The sequence below is a fragment of the Cynoglossus semilaevis genome, chromosome 14 (assembly GCF_000523025.1).
Source record: "Cynoglossus semilaevis isolate Cse_v1.0 chromosome 14, Cse_v1.0, whole genome shotgun sequence".
Taxonomy (NCBI): Eukaryota; Metazoa; Chordata; class Actinopteri; order Pleuronectiformes; family Cynoglossidae; genus Cynoglossus; species Cynoglossus semilaevis.
In genome coordinates this window covers 13,135,236-13,149,110 of record NC_024320.1, presented here as the reverse complement: position 1 = coordinate 13,149,110, position 13,875 = coordinate 13,135,236, and the positions used below count along the sequence as shown (strand labels likewise).

Below are 13,875 nucleotides of genomic sequence, written 5' to 3'. Positions count from 1 at the left end.
TGAATTAAAAAGTGATGTAATTAAAGTGGGTTCTGTCGGTTCATCTGCCTTTCATCTTTGATTATCCGTTCAACCATCTGTTTCTTTTTTTTCTTCTTCTTCCTCTGGTTTTCAGCTGTTAAAGTTGACCTAATTTTGCTTACTTTTTTGATGACTGTTACCTAATTCAAAGCTGCTCTTTAGTCATCTGATATACAGTATAACTACAGTACTTTCTTGTATTTGGTTAACTTCTATTCCTGCCCCGATGTTAACTTTTATTAAGCTAACATTTTGGGGGTAACTTGTGAAAGAGCTGATATTTTGATATATTTTTGCTATATATCCTTTATGTTCTGTTTTAACATGCATAAGTGCACTTTCCTCAACACCATCTTTGCCTCACTATGGCAACCCCCATGTCCTTCATACACATACACACACAAACACAGCGACTCAGCATCTTAATCAGGCTTAGGTCTATCCTTAGCCGCCGCCTCCTCCTTCTGCTCCATGTACCTGATTAGCTTACACCATTTTACCCAGAGGTCTGTGCTGCAACTTGGTCTAACCTCGGACTCTGTAGCAGCTTCTTTTCACCACTTAAAACCATGACACCTAAAAATGTGAGTATACTGTAAAACTAATTTTAATAGAGTTGTCTACTGCAGTTTGTACTATCATTAGGTGTTGTTAGTGGTAATATAATAAACCTTAATACCACAGAGGTCTGGAAAATTGGAAAATAAGCCTTTTTTGTTTCTCACAGTAATTCAGTATCTATTGGTCTAGTGCTCCCTAGTGTGGTACGTTTTGGTCTTTGAAGTAAATCTGTAGAAAGGCTTTCAAAAACATATATACATATATATTTGTTTATATATGTACACTGTATCGATAGATAGATAGATAGATAGATAGATAGATAGATAGATAGATAGATAGATAGATAGATAGATAGATAGATAGATAGATATTTGACTTTCTTTCAAAGGCAACAATGGATACAGATATCCATTGTTGTGTGATGCTAAATATACTGATTGTCTTTATTGAATTTGGTATTTAATTAAGAGCAGTTTTCAGATTTTATTTCCTGTTAAAAATGACTCTAGCCGTGGTACAGTAACACCTGAACTGCCCCTTTAGGAAGCAACCTGTTGCGGATTAGAACAGTGATTAAAACCATGCAAAGCCTGTTGCTAACAGTTTGCTAACTCACAGGTTACTAGAAGTCATCACAGTCAATCGTGTTGTGTCTTAGGTTTTCTCTATTCTGTATTTTCAAAAAATGAAAATGTCAGACATGTCAAACTCCCTAAAACCTCCAAGTTTGTTTTAAGTTCTGATCGTGAGATACCAGTCTAATTCACTGTCAGTGCTGACAGTGTACAGGAAAAGCTAGAATTATTTTTTTAAGATCATTCTAGAATAAGATTTCTATCTTTTAATTGTCTTGACAACTTTTTATTAACCTTATGTAATCTTTTTCTTACATATATTGTATTAAGTTAAAACATAAACTGGTTGTGTGTGGTTGTTTGTTTTTCTGGGTGAGAGTCAATCTATACCTAGGATGGTCAAGTTAAAGCTGATTTTGTAATATTTGGTTTACTTATTTATCCTTTTTTTTTTTAGAAATCATGCTCTAGATTTTTTTTTATCTTTTAATGTATTCTAGGCATGATTTAACCATTTACATTTTTTTTTTATTTTTTTTTTTTGCTTTTCTTACTTGGACTTTACAGGGTAGGAAGTGTGAACAGAAATAATTAAAGGCTAGACTGGAAGAAAACATTTCATGAAAATATAAATAAGTCCAAGGATGATAAAGGTTAGCTATCTAAAACATTGCAAGAGAAAATTCAAGTTAGCCACAAGGAATATAACGCCCTGCTCTGGTTCTTGGCTTTCACAGCATCATTTGACTGAGGAGACAGACGTCAGGCGTGTCTTTATCACTTGTTGTGTTTTTGTCCTTGTTCTTCAGGTGAATGTTAAATCACAGCATGTCATCAGTCCAGACCGGACAGTGGGATCCTGGGCCTAGGTCTAAACATGGCTCTGCCTTCCAAGAACCAAAACCAGCTCCCTCCACATTACAACAGTACACCCATGTGACTACGGCCACCCCGGCAAAGCGGATCACCTTTTATAAAAGTGGCGACAGCCAGTTTGGCGGCATCAGGATGGCTGTGCACAAACGCAGCTTCAAATGCTTTGACGCCCTGCTGGACGATCTCACACAAAAGGTTGTTGATAAAGACAAATTAGCTTTAAACCACTTAGCTTCCGGCCAGACTAGCTGCTTGTATTAATTGCTTGTGCTAAGGCATAAGGCTGATGATGCTAACAATGTCTTGTTCCACCACATAGGTGCCTCTTCCATTTGGTGTACGAACCATAACAACTCCCCGAGGCACCAATAGCATCACACACCTGGAGCAGCTCCAGGATGGTGGTTGCTACCTGTGCTCTGATCGTCGCCAGGCCAAACCAATCAAAATGGAACAGGCCAACAAACACCAAGCCAAATGGTACCACCAGAGCCGAAGACCCCATCGTCCTGAAACCTCATCTAGGACACCACCTGGACATTTGTCTCACAGGCAGCGACGGATCCTGTTGGTGAAAAACAGTGAGCCAGGAATAAGGAGAAGCATTGTGCTGAGCAGGAGGTCGACCAGGAGTATGAGGACCTTCCTGGAAGAAGCTTCTGAGGTGATGCAGTTTAACATCCGAAAACTTTATACTGCAGATGGACGCAAGGTAAGATGTCAACTCTGCTAGACCATAGAGTGGAAGAAATCCAGTTTCAGGGGAAACTCCTGACAATGTGTGAATGTGTTTCCAGATTGACAGTGTCCAGAGTCTCATGTCGTGCCCAGGTGCTCTCGTGTGTGTCGGCCGAGAACCGTTTAGTCCTATGTTTGTAAACATTTTAAAAAAGAGCTCAGAGGAAAAGCTGCCGGGTCTGGAAAGAAAGTCTCCAGGTCTTGGTCCCAGGACTCCTGGAAATGGAGCTCGATCTCCAGTTACCCAAGGTTTAAGATCACCACCTCATGGAGCTCAGTCCCGAACCAGTGAATACAGTGAAGGACCTGAGAGCAAGAAAAACTGTGAGTTAGTTTTGTTTGTTTGTTTTTTATTAGGTGTGATAAACTCTTGCAGGCAATGTTGATTCCTTGGTAGTGAAAATCTAATTTTTCACTCTTCTTTCAGTGAACTTTGGCCTGGAAACCAAAAAGAGCATCATCCATCCACGCTCTGATTCTTCAAATCGCTCCACTCGCTTCTCCTTGTCTTCAGAGAAATCTAACGGTGCTGGTCCCTATTCCCAGTCCAGACCAGCTATAATGAATGACGACATTGAAAAGCGTGTGCTGGTGAATAAAGATGGCAGCCTCTCAGTGGAAATGAAAGTCCGTTTTCGCCTTCGGAGTGATGAGACCTTGCAGTGGTCCACACAGATCAAAAAATCCCCATCTCTAACCAATGACTGTTGCTCTTTGGAACAGGCTCAGTCACATTTCCTTCAGAAGAATCAGTCAGAAAGCTGTTCTGAATCTGAATCTATGTCCTTTGACCCAGAAGGTACAGACTTTTCAATCCCAGTGAAGCGAATTTTAGAAGCAAACCACTGTCCTTGCTGTTACCAGCTAAGTCAGCAGTCATATGACTTGTGGGAAAACCCAGCACACAGTCTTAAAAAGCCTCTAGCTGCACCTTCCTCTGGCCACACACAGACCACAGTGAGACAAAGCAACTCCTCCAGCTCCTGTTCATCATGTAACTCCAGGAGAGTTGTTCACTGTCGAGCAGAGATCTCCAACTGTGACGGAGTATCAAGATCAGAGTGCAGCCAGCTGATCCAGGAGGAGATGTGTGTGACAGAGAGGAAGGTGGAAGTGGACCAAGATGGTGGAACCCATGTGGAGGTGCACAGGGTGAGCCAATGCCACAGCCGCAGCGAGGTGGTCACTGTAGATGGTAACCCTCAACAACATCAGAACATTTCAGACGAGGGAGAGCTGATGATGGAGGAANNCAGAGGTGGGACGGAGGGCGTCCAATATCTCCCGTCAGCAGCTCCTCACATATCCTACAGTCACTGAAAGAGGACCAGGATGATGAGGATGATGAGCTACCACCCAGTACCTCACAGTGCTGTCGAAGCGAAGTACCACCACCTTCTTCAACCTCAAGGGGTCGCCTAAACAATGATCCATCCAACAACAACTCAGAAAGAGGAAGCACAGCTATATCTGCTGCATCTACTGCATCTTGCTGCTGTAAGGCAGTTACACCAGATCAGACTCCAAGCTCTAGGTCTAATTTTAGCAGAGCCTCCTGCATGTCCAACGAGGACAAAGTCTTAAACTCAGGGGAAGAGAAGGCAGCAGAGGATGAAGTTGAAGAACATACCATGGTTGTTAATGGCTTGTTTAGACATTCAGGAGGGCCTCAGAAGTCCGAGTCCTCTAGTGTTTGTTCCAACTGTGGGGGTTGCAAATGTGGTACTGGTTCAGGTTCACGGCAGTCCCAACATTCCCAACAGGTCACTACCAGTCCACCTTCAACTGCCTGCATGGAAGATGAAAGTGGCTCAGCTGATTCAGCAGTTTCAATGCAATCTAACAAGAGCAACCTCACAAAACGTGGGAGACTCTCTGCATTATCCAATGTCCAGAAGGCCAGAACAGCTAGTGCCATGTCAACAACATCCAAGTCCGAGCTAACAGCAGCAGAAGGCGAAAAGGGTGAAGATTTAGCAACAAGCAAGGTATCCAAAAGCTCACATAGAGATCCCAGGAGCACATCTGCCAAGTCAAGAACATCTCACAGGTCCAACTGCAGCAGCGCAGCCGATGCAGGGGAGATAAGCACAAGAGATGAAGCAGATGGAGAAGACACAGCAGAGAGAGCCGCCAATGTGATTTCAGCAAAGACCAGCGCTTCGAACAAATCTCATACTTCTAACTTTCCATCCAGTCCAAATGCTGATTATACAGTAGGTGACAGAAACAAAAGAACTCCTAGTCAACTCTCTGATAGTGCTGTCTCTGCTAAATCAGCTGGATCAAATGTTACCGGAAAATCTAAGACTTCTCATAAATCAGCAAACCCTGGATCTCCTGGTCCTGAAGCAGATCACAACACAGAAACTGGGGACGGGGAGGGAACAGAGAAGGGAATCAGATCAGTAAGTTCCTTGTCAGCCAAGTCCAATTTGTCTGTCAAGTCACACAAATCCTATAAGTCCATCAAGGCTTCAGAGCAGTCACTTTCTCCAAAGCCAGGGAGAGAAAGAGAAGAAAGATCAAGAAGTCAGATGTCTGCCAGGTCTGCTGTAACAGAAGAGACCCAAGAAAAAGAAAATGGAATAGTAGAAGAAACAATTCAAACGTCAGTCTGTACTGAACCAGAAAACAGAGAAAGACCAGTCAGTGCTAGGTCAGCTGGCTCCAAAATATCTAACAGGAGTAGTGGAGAGGCTAAGGACCGGACTACCAGTGTCTCATCTATCAAATCAACAAGAGATGTTGTTGGAGGTGTGGAGAGAACAACCAGTGCCATGTCATCAAAATCTACCAAGTCCCAGGGGTTAGCATCTCCAGAGAGGGAGGAAAATCAAACTACAAACCAACAGCAGGTTGTTAGTGCCGTGTGTGTCTGTGTTGATGATGAAGGAAGCGAGGCACCAAAACTGTCATCACCGAACCAGAAAGAAAAACCTCAAACACCCTCACCAAAGAGGACACGTTCCCCCAGGAGCAGCTCACCCAGAGCTTCAGCTGCATCCAGCAGTCCCCAGTGCTCTGCTGCACAACAGTTGCTGCCTGGAGAGACAAGGGGGGGCAGTGCTTTGTCAGTTCACTCCAAGGCCTCTGCCAAATCAGGCAAGTCCAAATGTCAGTGCGGAGCGACTTTGGAAACTACTAAGGAGAAGAAAGACATGGATGAAGAAGATGACCAGGCGTCTGGAAAAGCTAGTAGTTTATCCAGGTCAGTCTCTCTGGGATTACCAGAAGACCAAGATACCGCTGAGTCCGAGTCCTGTATGTCCTTCCACACAGGTGCCAGGAGCAAAAACCAAATAAAGATGGAAAATCTGGATACTAAGAGCATAATGTCTGACAATCCTGTTTCAGTAGGAATCCCCACCATTAAAACCTCAGGTCAGGGTGAAGATGAAGAACCTGGGCTAACAATATCAAGAGCAGCCAGTGCAGCTTCAGCCAAAAGCAGCAGATCTCAAAGATCTCTGTGTCAGAGCAGCAACATCAAAACAAAGTGTGTGAAGTCACCGTCACCTGTAGAGGCAAACAACCACAGAACCTCACCTTTAAAGTCAACATCCAGTCCTGAAGTCCAAGACACATCTGCATCTGTGACGGATTTATCAAACACTGGTGAAGCAGCCGGTGGTCGGTCTAAGACTGCTGCTTCACACAGACCTGAATCTGTAGGTCCATCAGAGTCTAGATCAAACGTCAAAGACACTTCAGAGTGTTTACAGTCTGATAAACCTCACAAGGACAAATCTGAGCAGGACAGTATGAAAACAAGAAATACTCAGAACAGAGAAAAAATGAAATGTTCTCTGCACAGCTCCAGACCGGTTAGCAAATGTGAGACCAGCAGTGACACTGCTCTGTCTCAGACTTTATCTGCTGCTGACCTGCTGAAGGAAACTCAGTATGCTCGACCACACAGTCAACAATCAGAGACCAAGACAGGAAGTGGGAGAAGTGCTAAATCTAGGAGAGTGAAAACCCCAAATAACCAGCAGGAGCTATCACCTTCCTGTCTCCCCAATGCCTCTCCTACTGAGGTTGTTAGTGAGTGGCTGCAGAGAATTCCAGATGACAGCAGCATGCTAGGACTGGGTGAGGACCTGGAAGAAGAAGAAGAGCAGAAGGAGGTTGAAAAGAGTCCCCGAAATGACGGGAATAGTACTGAAGGCGACATGGTGGACAAAGAGGACACTGGGGGGAATGATAAGGAGGAAGAAAACACGGGAGACGTTAAAGGTGAAGAAGCAAAAGAGGAACAAAGTTTTAATCCGGTCCCACAGAATGGATTTGAGACCTCTTGTTCCAAAGCTCCTCCGAGGAACTGGCAATCTTCTGCATCTGTGATGAAAGTGCTTCTGAATTCCTCCATGGGTCGCTGCCACAGCCTGCCAGAGGTAAGATCACCCTTTAGTCCACATGGTCACTCATTTTTCACTCATTTGGTTCATGATGAATCAGGGACGTCATTATGATTGAGAGATGAGGGGCTCAGGAGTGTGATTTCTATCCCACCTACAAAGGCTTTATCAATTAAGTCATTATTTGAAGAAGGTTTATCAAATCCTTTTATCTGGATGATAAAAGTAAACAAACTTCTATGCCTTTTATAGTTTAACTCATTTTCTTGCTGGTTCGTGTTAAATCCAAAAACTATATGAGGGTTAGGAATATTTTAGAGGGTCTAAAGTCCAACCTAAAATGGACCTAACGATGTCCATGTAATGGATCTCTTTTGTCCTCTGCAGGTGTCCCCGGTTTACGGTCGGAGACTGAGCACTTCAGCCAAAGGCCTGTTGGACTGTCTGGCCCAGCTTCAGCTCATTCAGCCTGCAGTGGACCCTGGTCCTGACCATGAGAAGAACCTTAACCAGCAGTATGAAGACATTATAGCCATCCTTCAGTCCCTGTGGCTCACTGAACCCAGCAAAATAGAGCTGAACAAGGTAAAGGACAGTGGTCCAGCACAGGTGACACCACCAAGGTCTTCCTCTGGGGTGGACATGAGCAGCGGATCTGGGGGGTCAGGGAAAGACAACTTAAATAAAGGCAGAGATGAAACTCCTGTCAAAGAGGTAGAACCTTTATATGAAGATGACGGAGCTGAGAACATGTTGGAGGACACAGAAACAACCAGAGACAGAGCAGAGGGACAGTTGGAGAGTGAAGAACAAAGTACAATCCCTTCAAGTCTGGACAGTCCAAAAGCCACTGAAAACTCATCATCGCCAGATAAAAGCTCAGCCAATGACAGCTCCAAGTCTCCTACCGACACCGAGCGGGAGACTGTGGACGACACTAGTTCAGGAACACCACCGACCCTGCTGCAAGGATCCTTGTCCAGAAGACAATCCCAAGACCCTGATCCAGTTTGGGTCCTGAATCTTCTGAAGAAGCTGGAAAAACAGTTTATAAACCACTACGTCAACGCCATGGCAGAATTTAAAGTGCGCTGGGACCTGGACGACAACCTCATACTCAACACCATGATCTCTGAGCTCAGGGAGGAGGTGAGTCGTCGGATCCAGAGCAGCATCAGTCAGGAGATCAAAAAGATTCAGGGTCGTGCAGGTAAAGGAGGGAGGACACCCAGGCCTCCTCCAAGAGGAAACCTCTCTAGAGAATCCACCATGACAGAAAAGAGACGGAAAATGTTGAAGGTAAGCTAACTCCAAACATCTGTAGACGGTTCTGGTGTTCACAGGGAGAGAGATGACGTCTGCTTGTGTTGTAGGTGATGAAGAACCAGTCTGTGAAGACGGCAGATTCTCTAAGTGACGGTGAAACCACAGGTGACTTCAGTGACCAGCGCAGTGAGGATGAGTACTGTCCATGTGACGCCTGTGTCCGCAAAAAAATAGCCGCCCGGCCTTTGAAGACCAATCCAGCAGCTGCTGAAGCACCTGTGATGATGGAATTTGACCTTCTCAAGATACTTCAGCTCAAGAAGAGTCCGAAGAGTCCTCCACCTGCAGCTCCGGCTACCGAAAAAGAAGGTGCCAAACCATCCACAGAGGAGGTGAGGAGTTTAGAGGTAGTGAAGGAGGAAGATGAAGAAGAGGAGGAAGTATCCAAAGAGGACATCAAAGCTAAGCTGATTTTAGAGGAGGCTATATCAGAAAAGGATGAGGAAGAGGAAGAGGAGGAGGAAGATAAAGGTCAGACAGGAGAAGCTGGAATGGAGGACAAAGATGGAAGTGATGAGGAGCAGGAGGAAGAGGCAGGTGAAACAGAGGAAGTGATAGTAAATGGAGAGGAGGAAGAAGATGAAGATGGAGAAGAGCAGAGTAAAATTAAAGATACAGATGAATTAGGAGATGATGAGGATAAAGGTAAAGAAGAAGAGGACATAGACAAGACAGGAAGTGGGGAGGAGGAAAGTGACAAGGAGACAGTGAAGGAAATGACAGCAGACGTGTTAGATGATGCCAATGACAGAGAGCTGAAGCAGGAAGAGGAAGAAGAGGAAGAGGAAGGAGAGGAAGAGACTAAAGAAAACGATGATGCTACAATGCCAGTTGAGAAAATAAAAAGTGGACCAGCAGAGGACCAGGAGGAGTTACCTGAAGAAGAGGAGGGAGGGGGAAGGGAGGAAGCATCATTGCAGGTATGGGGGAAAAAAACTGTTCAAGTTATAGCTCAATATTTCACATTAGTTCAAGTCTTCTTGACTCCTGTGCTCAAACACCATAGAGAACATATAAAGTACAGCACAGAGAATTATTCTTTATTTATTATTATTATTATATAATATACTATATATTATATATATATACATATATAATATAATATAATTATTTTTGTAAAGTGCTGCTCTGCTGCCACCATGGAGTCCACATTTGCTCTGAAGTAACTGCAGTTCATTATTTGTCAAGACCTCAATAACACAAAGTGACCACAAGAGGCAGCAGCTCCTGCGTCCCTCTCAGCTAAAATGACTGTTTGTTTTTTGTGCTGTTTGGTTTGGACTAATTTTAAACCCCAGTAAAGTCATCTGTACTGAACCCTAAATGTGGACTCTGACCCACGGTGGCCTCCATGTTAACTGTAATCCTGTGAGAAAAGATAATCCAGCCATCCAATTAGACAAGCTGAACAAATCTGTCCTGACAAACAGCTCCCACCAACAGAGCTCTGCTATGTTTAGCTGCTGCACATTTAAAGAAAAGTATTCGTTCAGATTTTAGACCCTAAAGATTCTTTTTGTCTGACCTTCAGGAGCAGGAGGCAACTGAGACAGACGAGGGTGATGCTGTGAATGTTGAAAATGATGAGGAGGAGGAGCAGAAAGAGGAGGAAGAGGAGGATGTCGTGGGGGCGTTAAAGGCTGTTGTGGATGAGATGAAGGACAAGAAGAAGCAGGACCTTCTCCATCAGTTCACCAGAACCTCAGTGGAGTCACAGCCCGGTTCTTTGGAGGACATTCCGTGACATCTAACACTGACCGGTGAAGGGGCCGAGGCAGCGGCCCACCTCCAGCCGCTGAGGGCGGGGAGAAGGACCAGCTGTTTGTTCCAACCTTGGTGCTCTCAGCAATATGGAACTTGAGCTCTTTCCTCTGTAGTTGAACATGACGGCCACAGAAGGTGTGACTGTACAGAAATCATCTTTTTAGGCCAGTAGGAAAGGATGTCTGACTGATATGATGAGTCCACGGCTCACATTATGATCCAGATTGAAAAAACAGTCCACCTGTATGACGTTGACCTGGCTTTCGAAAAAGGAGGCAAGAAGTTGACATTGGACCACCAGAGGGCAACATTACATCTCTTTTGAATCTTTTGAATGGGCGTCAACGTCAAATAAGTCCAGATTTATTTAATTTCTTTCTGTTGATGTTTTTTTGGTCTGGTATTCAGGTCATTTTCAACAGAAGTGTATTTCAGGTAAAAATACTGTTAGAATTAAGAGAAAATAAATGATAAATAAATGACAAATCTTGTTGGTTTTAACACAGGGAGGATTCCGTCCAAACGACTGTGGATTTAAAAACTGTAACTAAACAAAGACCTGGAAATGTTCAAAGCACTTTACAATCTTCAGATCTGGTGTAGTGATTGACAGGTCCAATCATGACACTGGAATCTACTGCTGTGTCCTTTATAATGATGCACATGTGTACATGTACAAGTCGGTAGATCTGCAACATGACTCTACTGTAAAAATGATAAACTTCTGTTCGTTTAGTCCTCAATAAACCATTTACCTCAGAGACGCTTTTTTTTCAACTGCACCTCTGCCCAAAGACAATCTCAGTGACTTTGGCTCACTGGGACACAGGAGCTGCCTTTATCATAATGTGTCGGTTTATGTTGTTCGTTCTCCAATGGCGGAGTAGTTCCTATAATCACCAGCAGGGGGAGACAGCATACAATGAAACTAGTTACATAAATGCCTCCGGGGAGCTTCTCCGTGAAAGTGATATGCAGTGTGATGTGTGAAGTGAAGTCACCCACACGCACACACATACACTAATGTATAAAACATGTTCACGTGTGCCTCCAGTGGCTGTTTGTGAGGCATGTCAACACAAAGAAGCACTTAGGAAGCTGCAACACCAGCGGAGGACAACAGTGCTTAGTGTGAGAATACCGTGTGTGTGTGTGTGTGTGTGTGTGTGTGTGTGTGTCTAGTACAGTGGCAGTAATGGTGGCAGCACAGGAACAGCCTCCAGGTTGATCCACACAGTTCTACTGGGCCACACCCTGGGACGGTGCAGCCCGTCACAGTGGGATGTAGATGCTGGCAGCCATGGTGTACTTAGAACGGCACAATCAAATGTAAAGACACGTCCATGTCATTGGGACTGGTCCACGAGCCAAGGGGGTCATGGGGGACACCCCCGAAGTTGGCAGACATTATCAGAGCAAAGATGCTGTGGGAATTCCAACTCCATGTGATAGATGTGACTTCCCAAATATCATTTATGTCAAGGCTGATGTGTCACTTCTCAGGTTCTTGATGCTTTAAAATGTTAATGTGTAGACAACTGTGTTTACTTTCTATCACTGTCACTGGTGGTGTTAATAATGAAATACGGAAGGCAAAAAGACTGATGTTTTGGGTGAACCAACATCCAGGCTTAAATCTTCTGACGACAGCAGTGCAGACAGAAAACCGTTTGAGCTGGCACAAATGAGGCCTACACAAATCACAGTCAGGATCTACTGTGGGAGGGGGGGGGTTAAAGCTCTTGATTGATGAATCGACACTCTGTCCAAGGCAGGAGCCAAACTGATCAATGGCAGTGATTTCTTACAGATAATCGGCAGCAGATGCCAGTGCTCTTTTTACAGTCGACCCACAGAAGCAGCTGCTGATTATTAAAGCAACAATCCAAGGATGAACGTTTGTTCAAAAGTTCAAATAATCAGCTTCACATCCTGTCATGTTTGCTGATTAGTTACACTGTGGCGTGGAAAGGTTTTTCAAATATGTCATTTGTTAATTCATTTCCACCAAATCTCATAGAAAAACCCATGGGTTTTAGAAATGGGCCACATAAACTCCATATCAATACAACACTTACAGTTGTTAATATTTGAATAATTAAAAAAAAGATGATACAGAGCATTTCATCACAGGCCAGATGTCAGAACTTCATGTGCTGCAAGTGGCCCCCAGGCCAGGAGTTTGAGACCACCGAGATAAAACACCAACAAAGTAACATATTTAATGAAATCCCGTAGTTTTGTTCACTGTCCTTTAACAACACCCTGTGAAGAACCATAAACTTTCCCTCAGAATGACACAGAAGACGTCGGTGTGGGGCTGCTGGTCTGTCATCGTCATTGTGGTAGATCATGACAAATACTGCATTGAGTAAAATTTGCACAATATCCCTTTAAAACCTTGTGAAAAAGAGAGCAGTGGGTCAATTACAACTGAGTGCCGTAGTGTAAGATGATGGGTTTTCACGTACTCTTAAGCAGTACCATTGGTTCACACCGCCACAGTTAAAGGATGTGGACTCTGAGTCCTGACAGCCTGCAGCAGAACGGAGCGCTCCTGATCTGTGTGAAAACATTCACAGCTGAGCAGATTGTGGCGTCTCATATGTTCCAGTACTTGCTGTGACCTCACTCCCCCAAACTCCTACCACAGTCTCTCACACCCGCCTGGTGGCTGCTGTCAGAGCTGCTCTAATGAAGAGGAGGAGATTTTTTTTTTTTTTACATCATCCTGCGTCAACAAAAACAAAATGAATACATTTTCTCCTCCTATTCTTAGAAAACCCAGTTCTCTGCCTTTACTCAGACTGACTCTGTAACATTTTTTTGCTTTGAGGCAGAGTGATGCATCTGTTCTCTGCATTACTCACGGTGGTTATTCATGATGTCAGACATCTGAGGTGGTGTTAACCCCTGTGAGTCAGTACAGCATCAGGCCTGTAGGCTGGTCTGTGTTAAAGTCACAAAGTAGGTTCAAAAACACTCCCTCTCCCACACCAAAGTCCATCAGGAAAATGAGAGAGTTAACGTCACAGGGACACCCTACCTTAACTGACCACACAGGAGGACAGGAGAACTTCACAGACCTAAAGAAGAAACAAACAAAAAAAAACAGAATTGATCTTTAGATTACTAACATTTTTTTTTCCAAAAAAGTCTTTCTAATAGTGTGTTAAACCAGATGGAAGGAAGGGATGTGGAATAAAGAGGGGGGGAAGAAGAAAGGAATAAAAGTGTGAAAGAAAAAACAACAAAGAAAAAAAGGAAGGAAAAATGAAAAAAGGAAGGATCAAGAAATGGGAAGGGGAAGAAAGGAGCAAAAGCGCAAAAGACTCGGTTAGAAAGGAAGGAGGAAAGTAGGGAATAAAGGACAGAAATAAGGAAGAAAGGAAGCAAGGGAACAATAGAAGGAAGGACTAAAGGTGGTATTAGGAATTAAAAAGAAAAGGAAGTAATGGAATGGAATAAATGGGAAGTAGCGAAGGAAAAGAAATGAAAAGGGATTTTTTTTTGTTGATTGAAAGGAAGATCATCATCATCATCATCATCATCATCATCTTCATCAGATCCTAATACAACTCTTTGGAATATGTCGGTACACACTGCACTTCTCTTATCAAACACACGTTCCTTCTCCAGACGAACACGTGCTC

The 13,875-nt window shown here is 43.9% G+C and overlaps 1 protein-coding gene and 1 long non-coding RNA gene across 4 annotated transcripts in view; one reads left to right on the top strand and one right to left on the bottom strand.

Annotated features, from left to right (window-relative positions):
• The first annotated feature begins 143 nt into the window (after positions 1 to 143).
• Positions 144 to 11,742, top strand: rp1l1a (rp1 like 1a). The gene is given in 9 exon segments (XM_008325195.3): positions 144 to 605; positions 1,967 to 2,228; positions 2,353 to 2,745; positions 2,831 to 3,095; positions 3,199 to 4,031; positions 4,034 to 7,168; positions 7,520 to 8,431; positions 8,506 to 9,378; positions 9,990 to 11,742. Coding segments are annotated over 8 exon segments (6,882 nt in total). The 5' UTR covers positions 144 to 605; positions 1,967 to 1,970; the 3' UTR covers positions 10,203 to 11,742.
• A 121-nt stretch (positions 11,743 to 11,863) lies between these two features.
• The window catches only part of LOC112488071 (uncharacterized), a 3,391-nt gene continuing 1,379 nt past the window's right edge, over positions 11,864 to 13,875 (bottom strand). The window contains exons 2-3 of one of the 3 annotated variants that reach the window (XR_003051789.1): positions 12,707 to 13,308; positions 11,864 to 12,622 (exon numbers count right to left, since the gene is read on the bottom strand). This is a non-coding gene — a long non-coding RNA (uncharacterized LOC112488071). Of the gene's footprint in view, positions 13,309 to 13,875 lie in introns of all 3 variants that reach the window. The other 2 variants (XR_003051787.1, XR_003051788.1) reach the window with 2 other exon arrangements.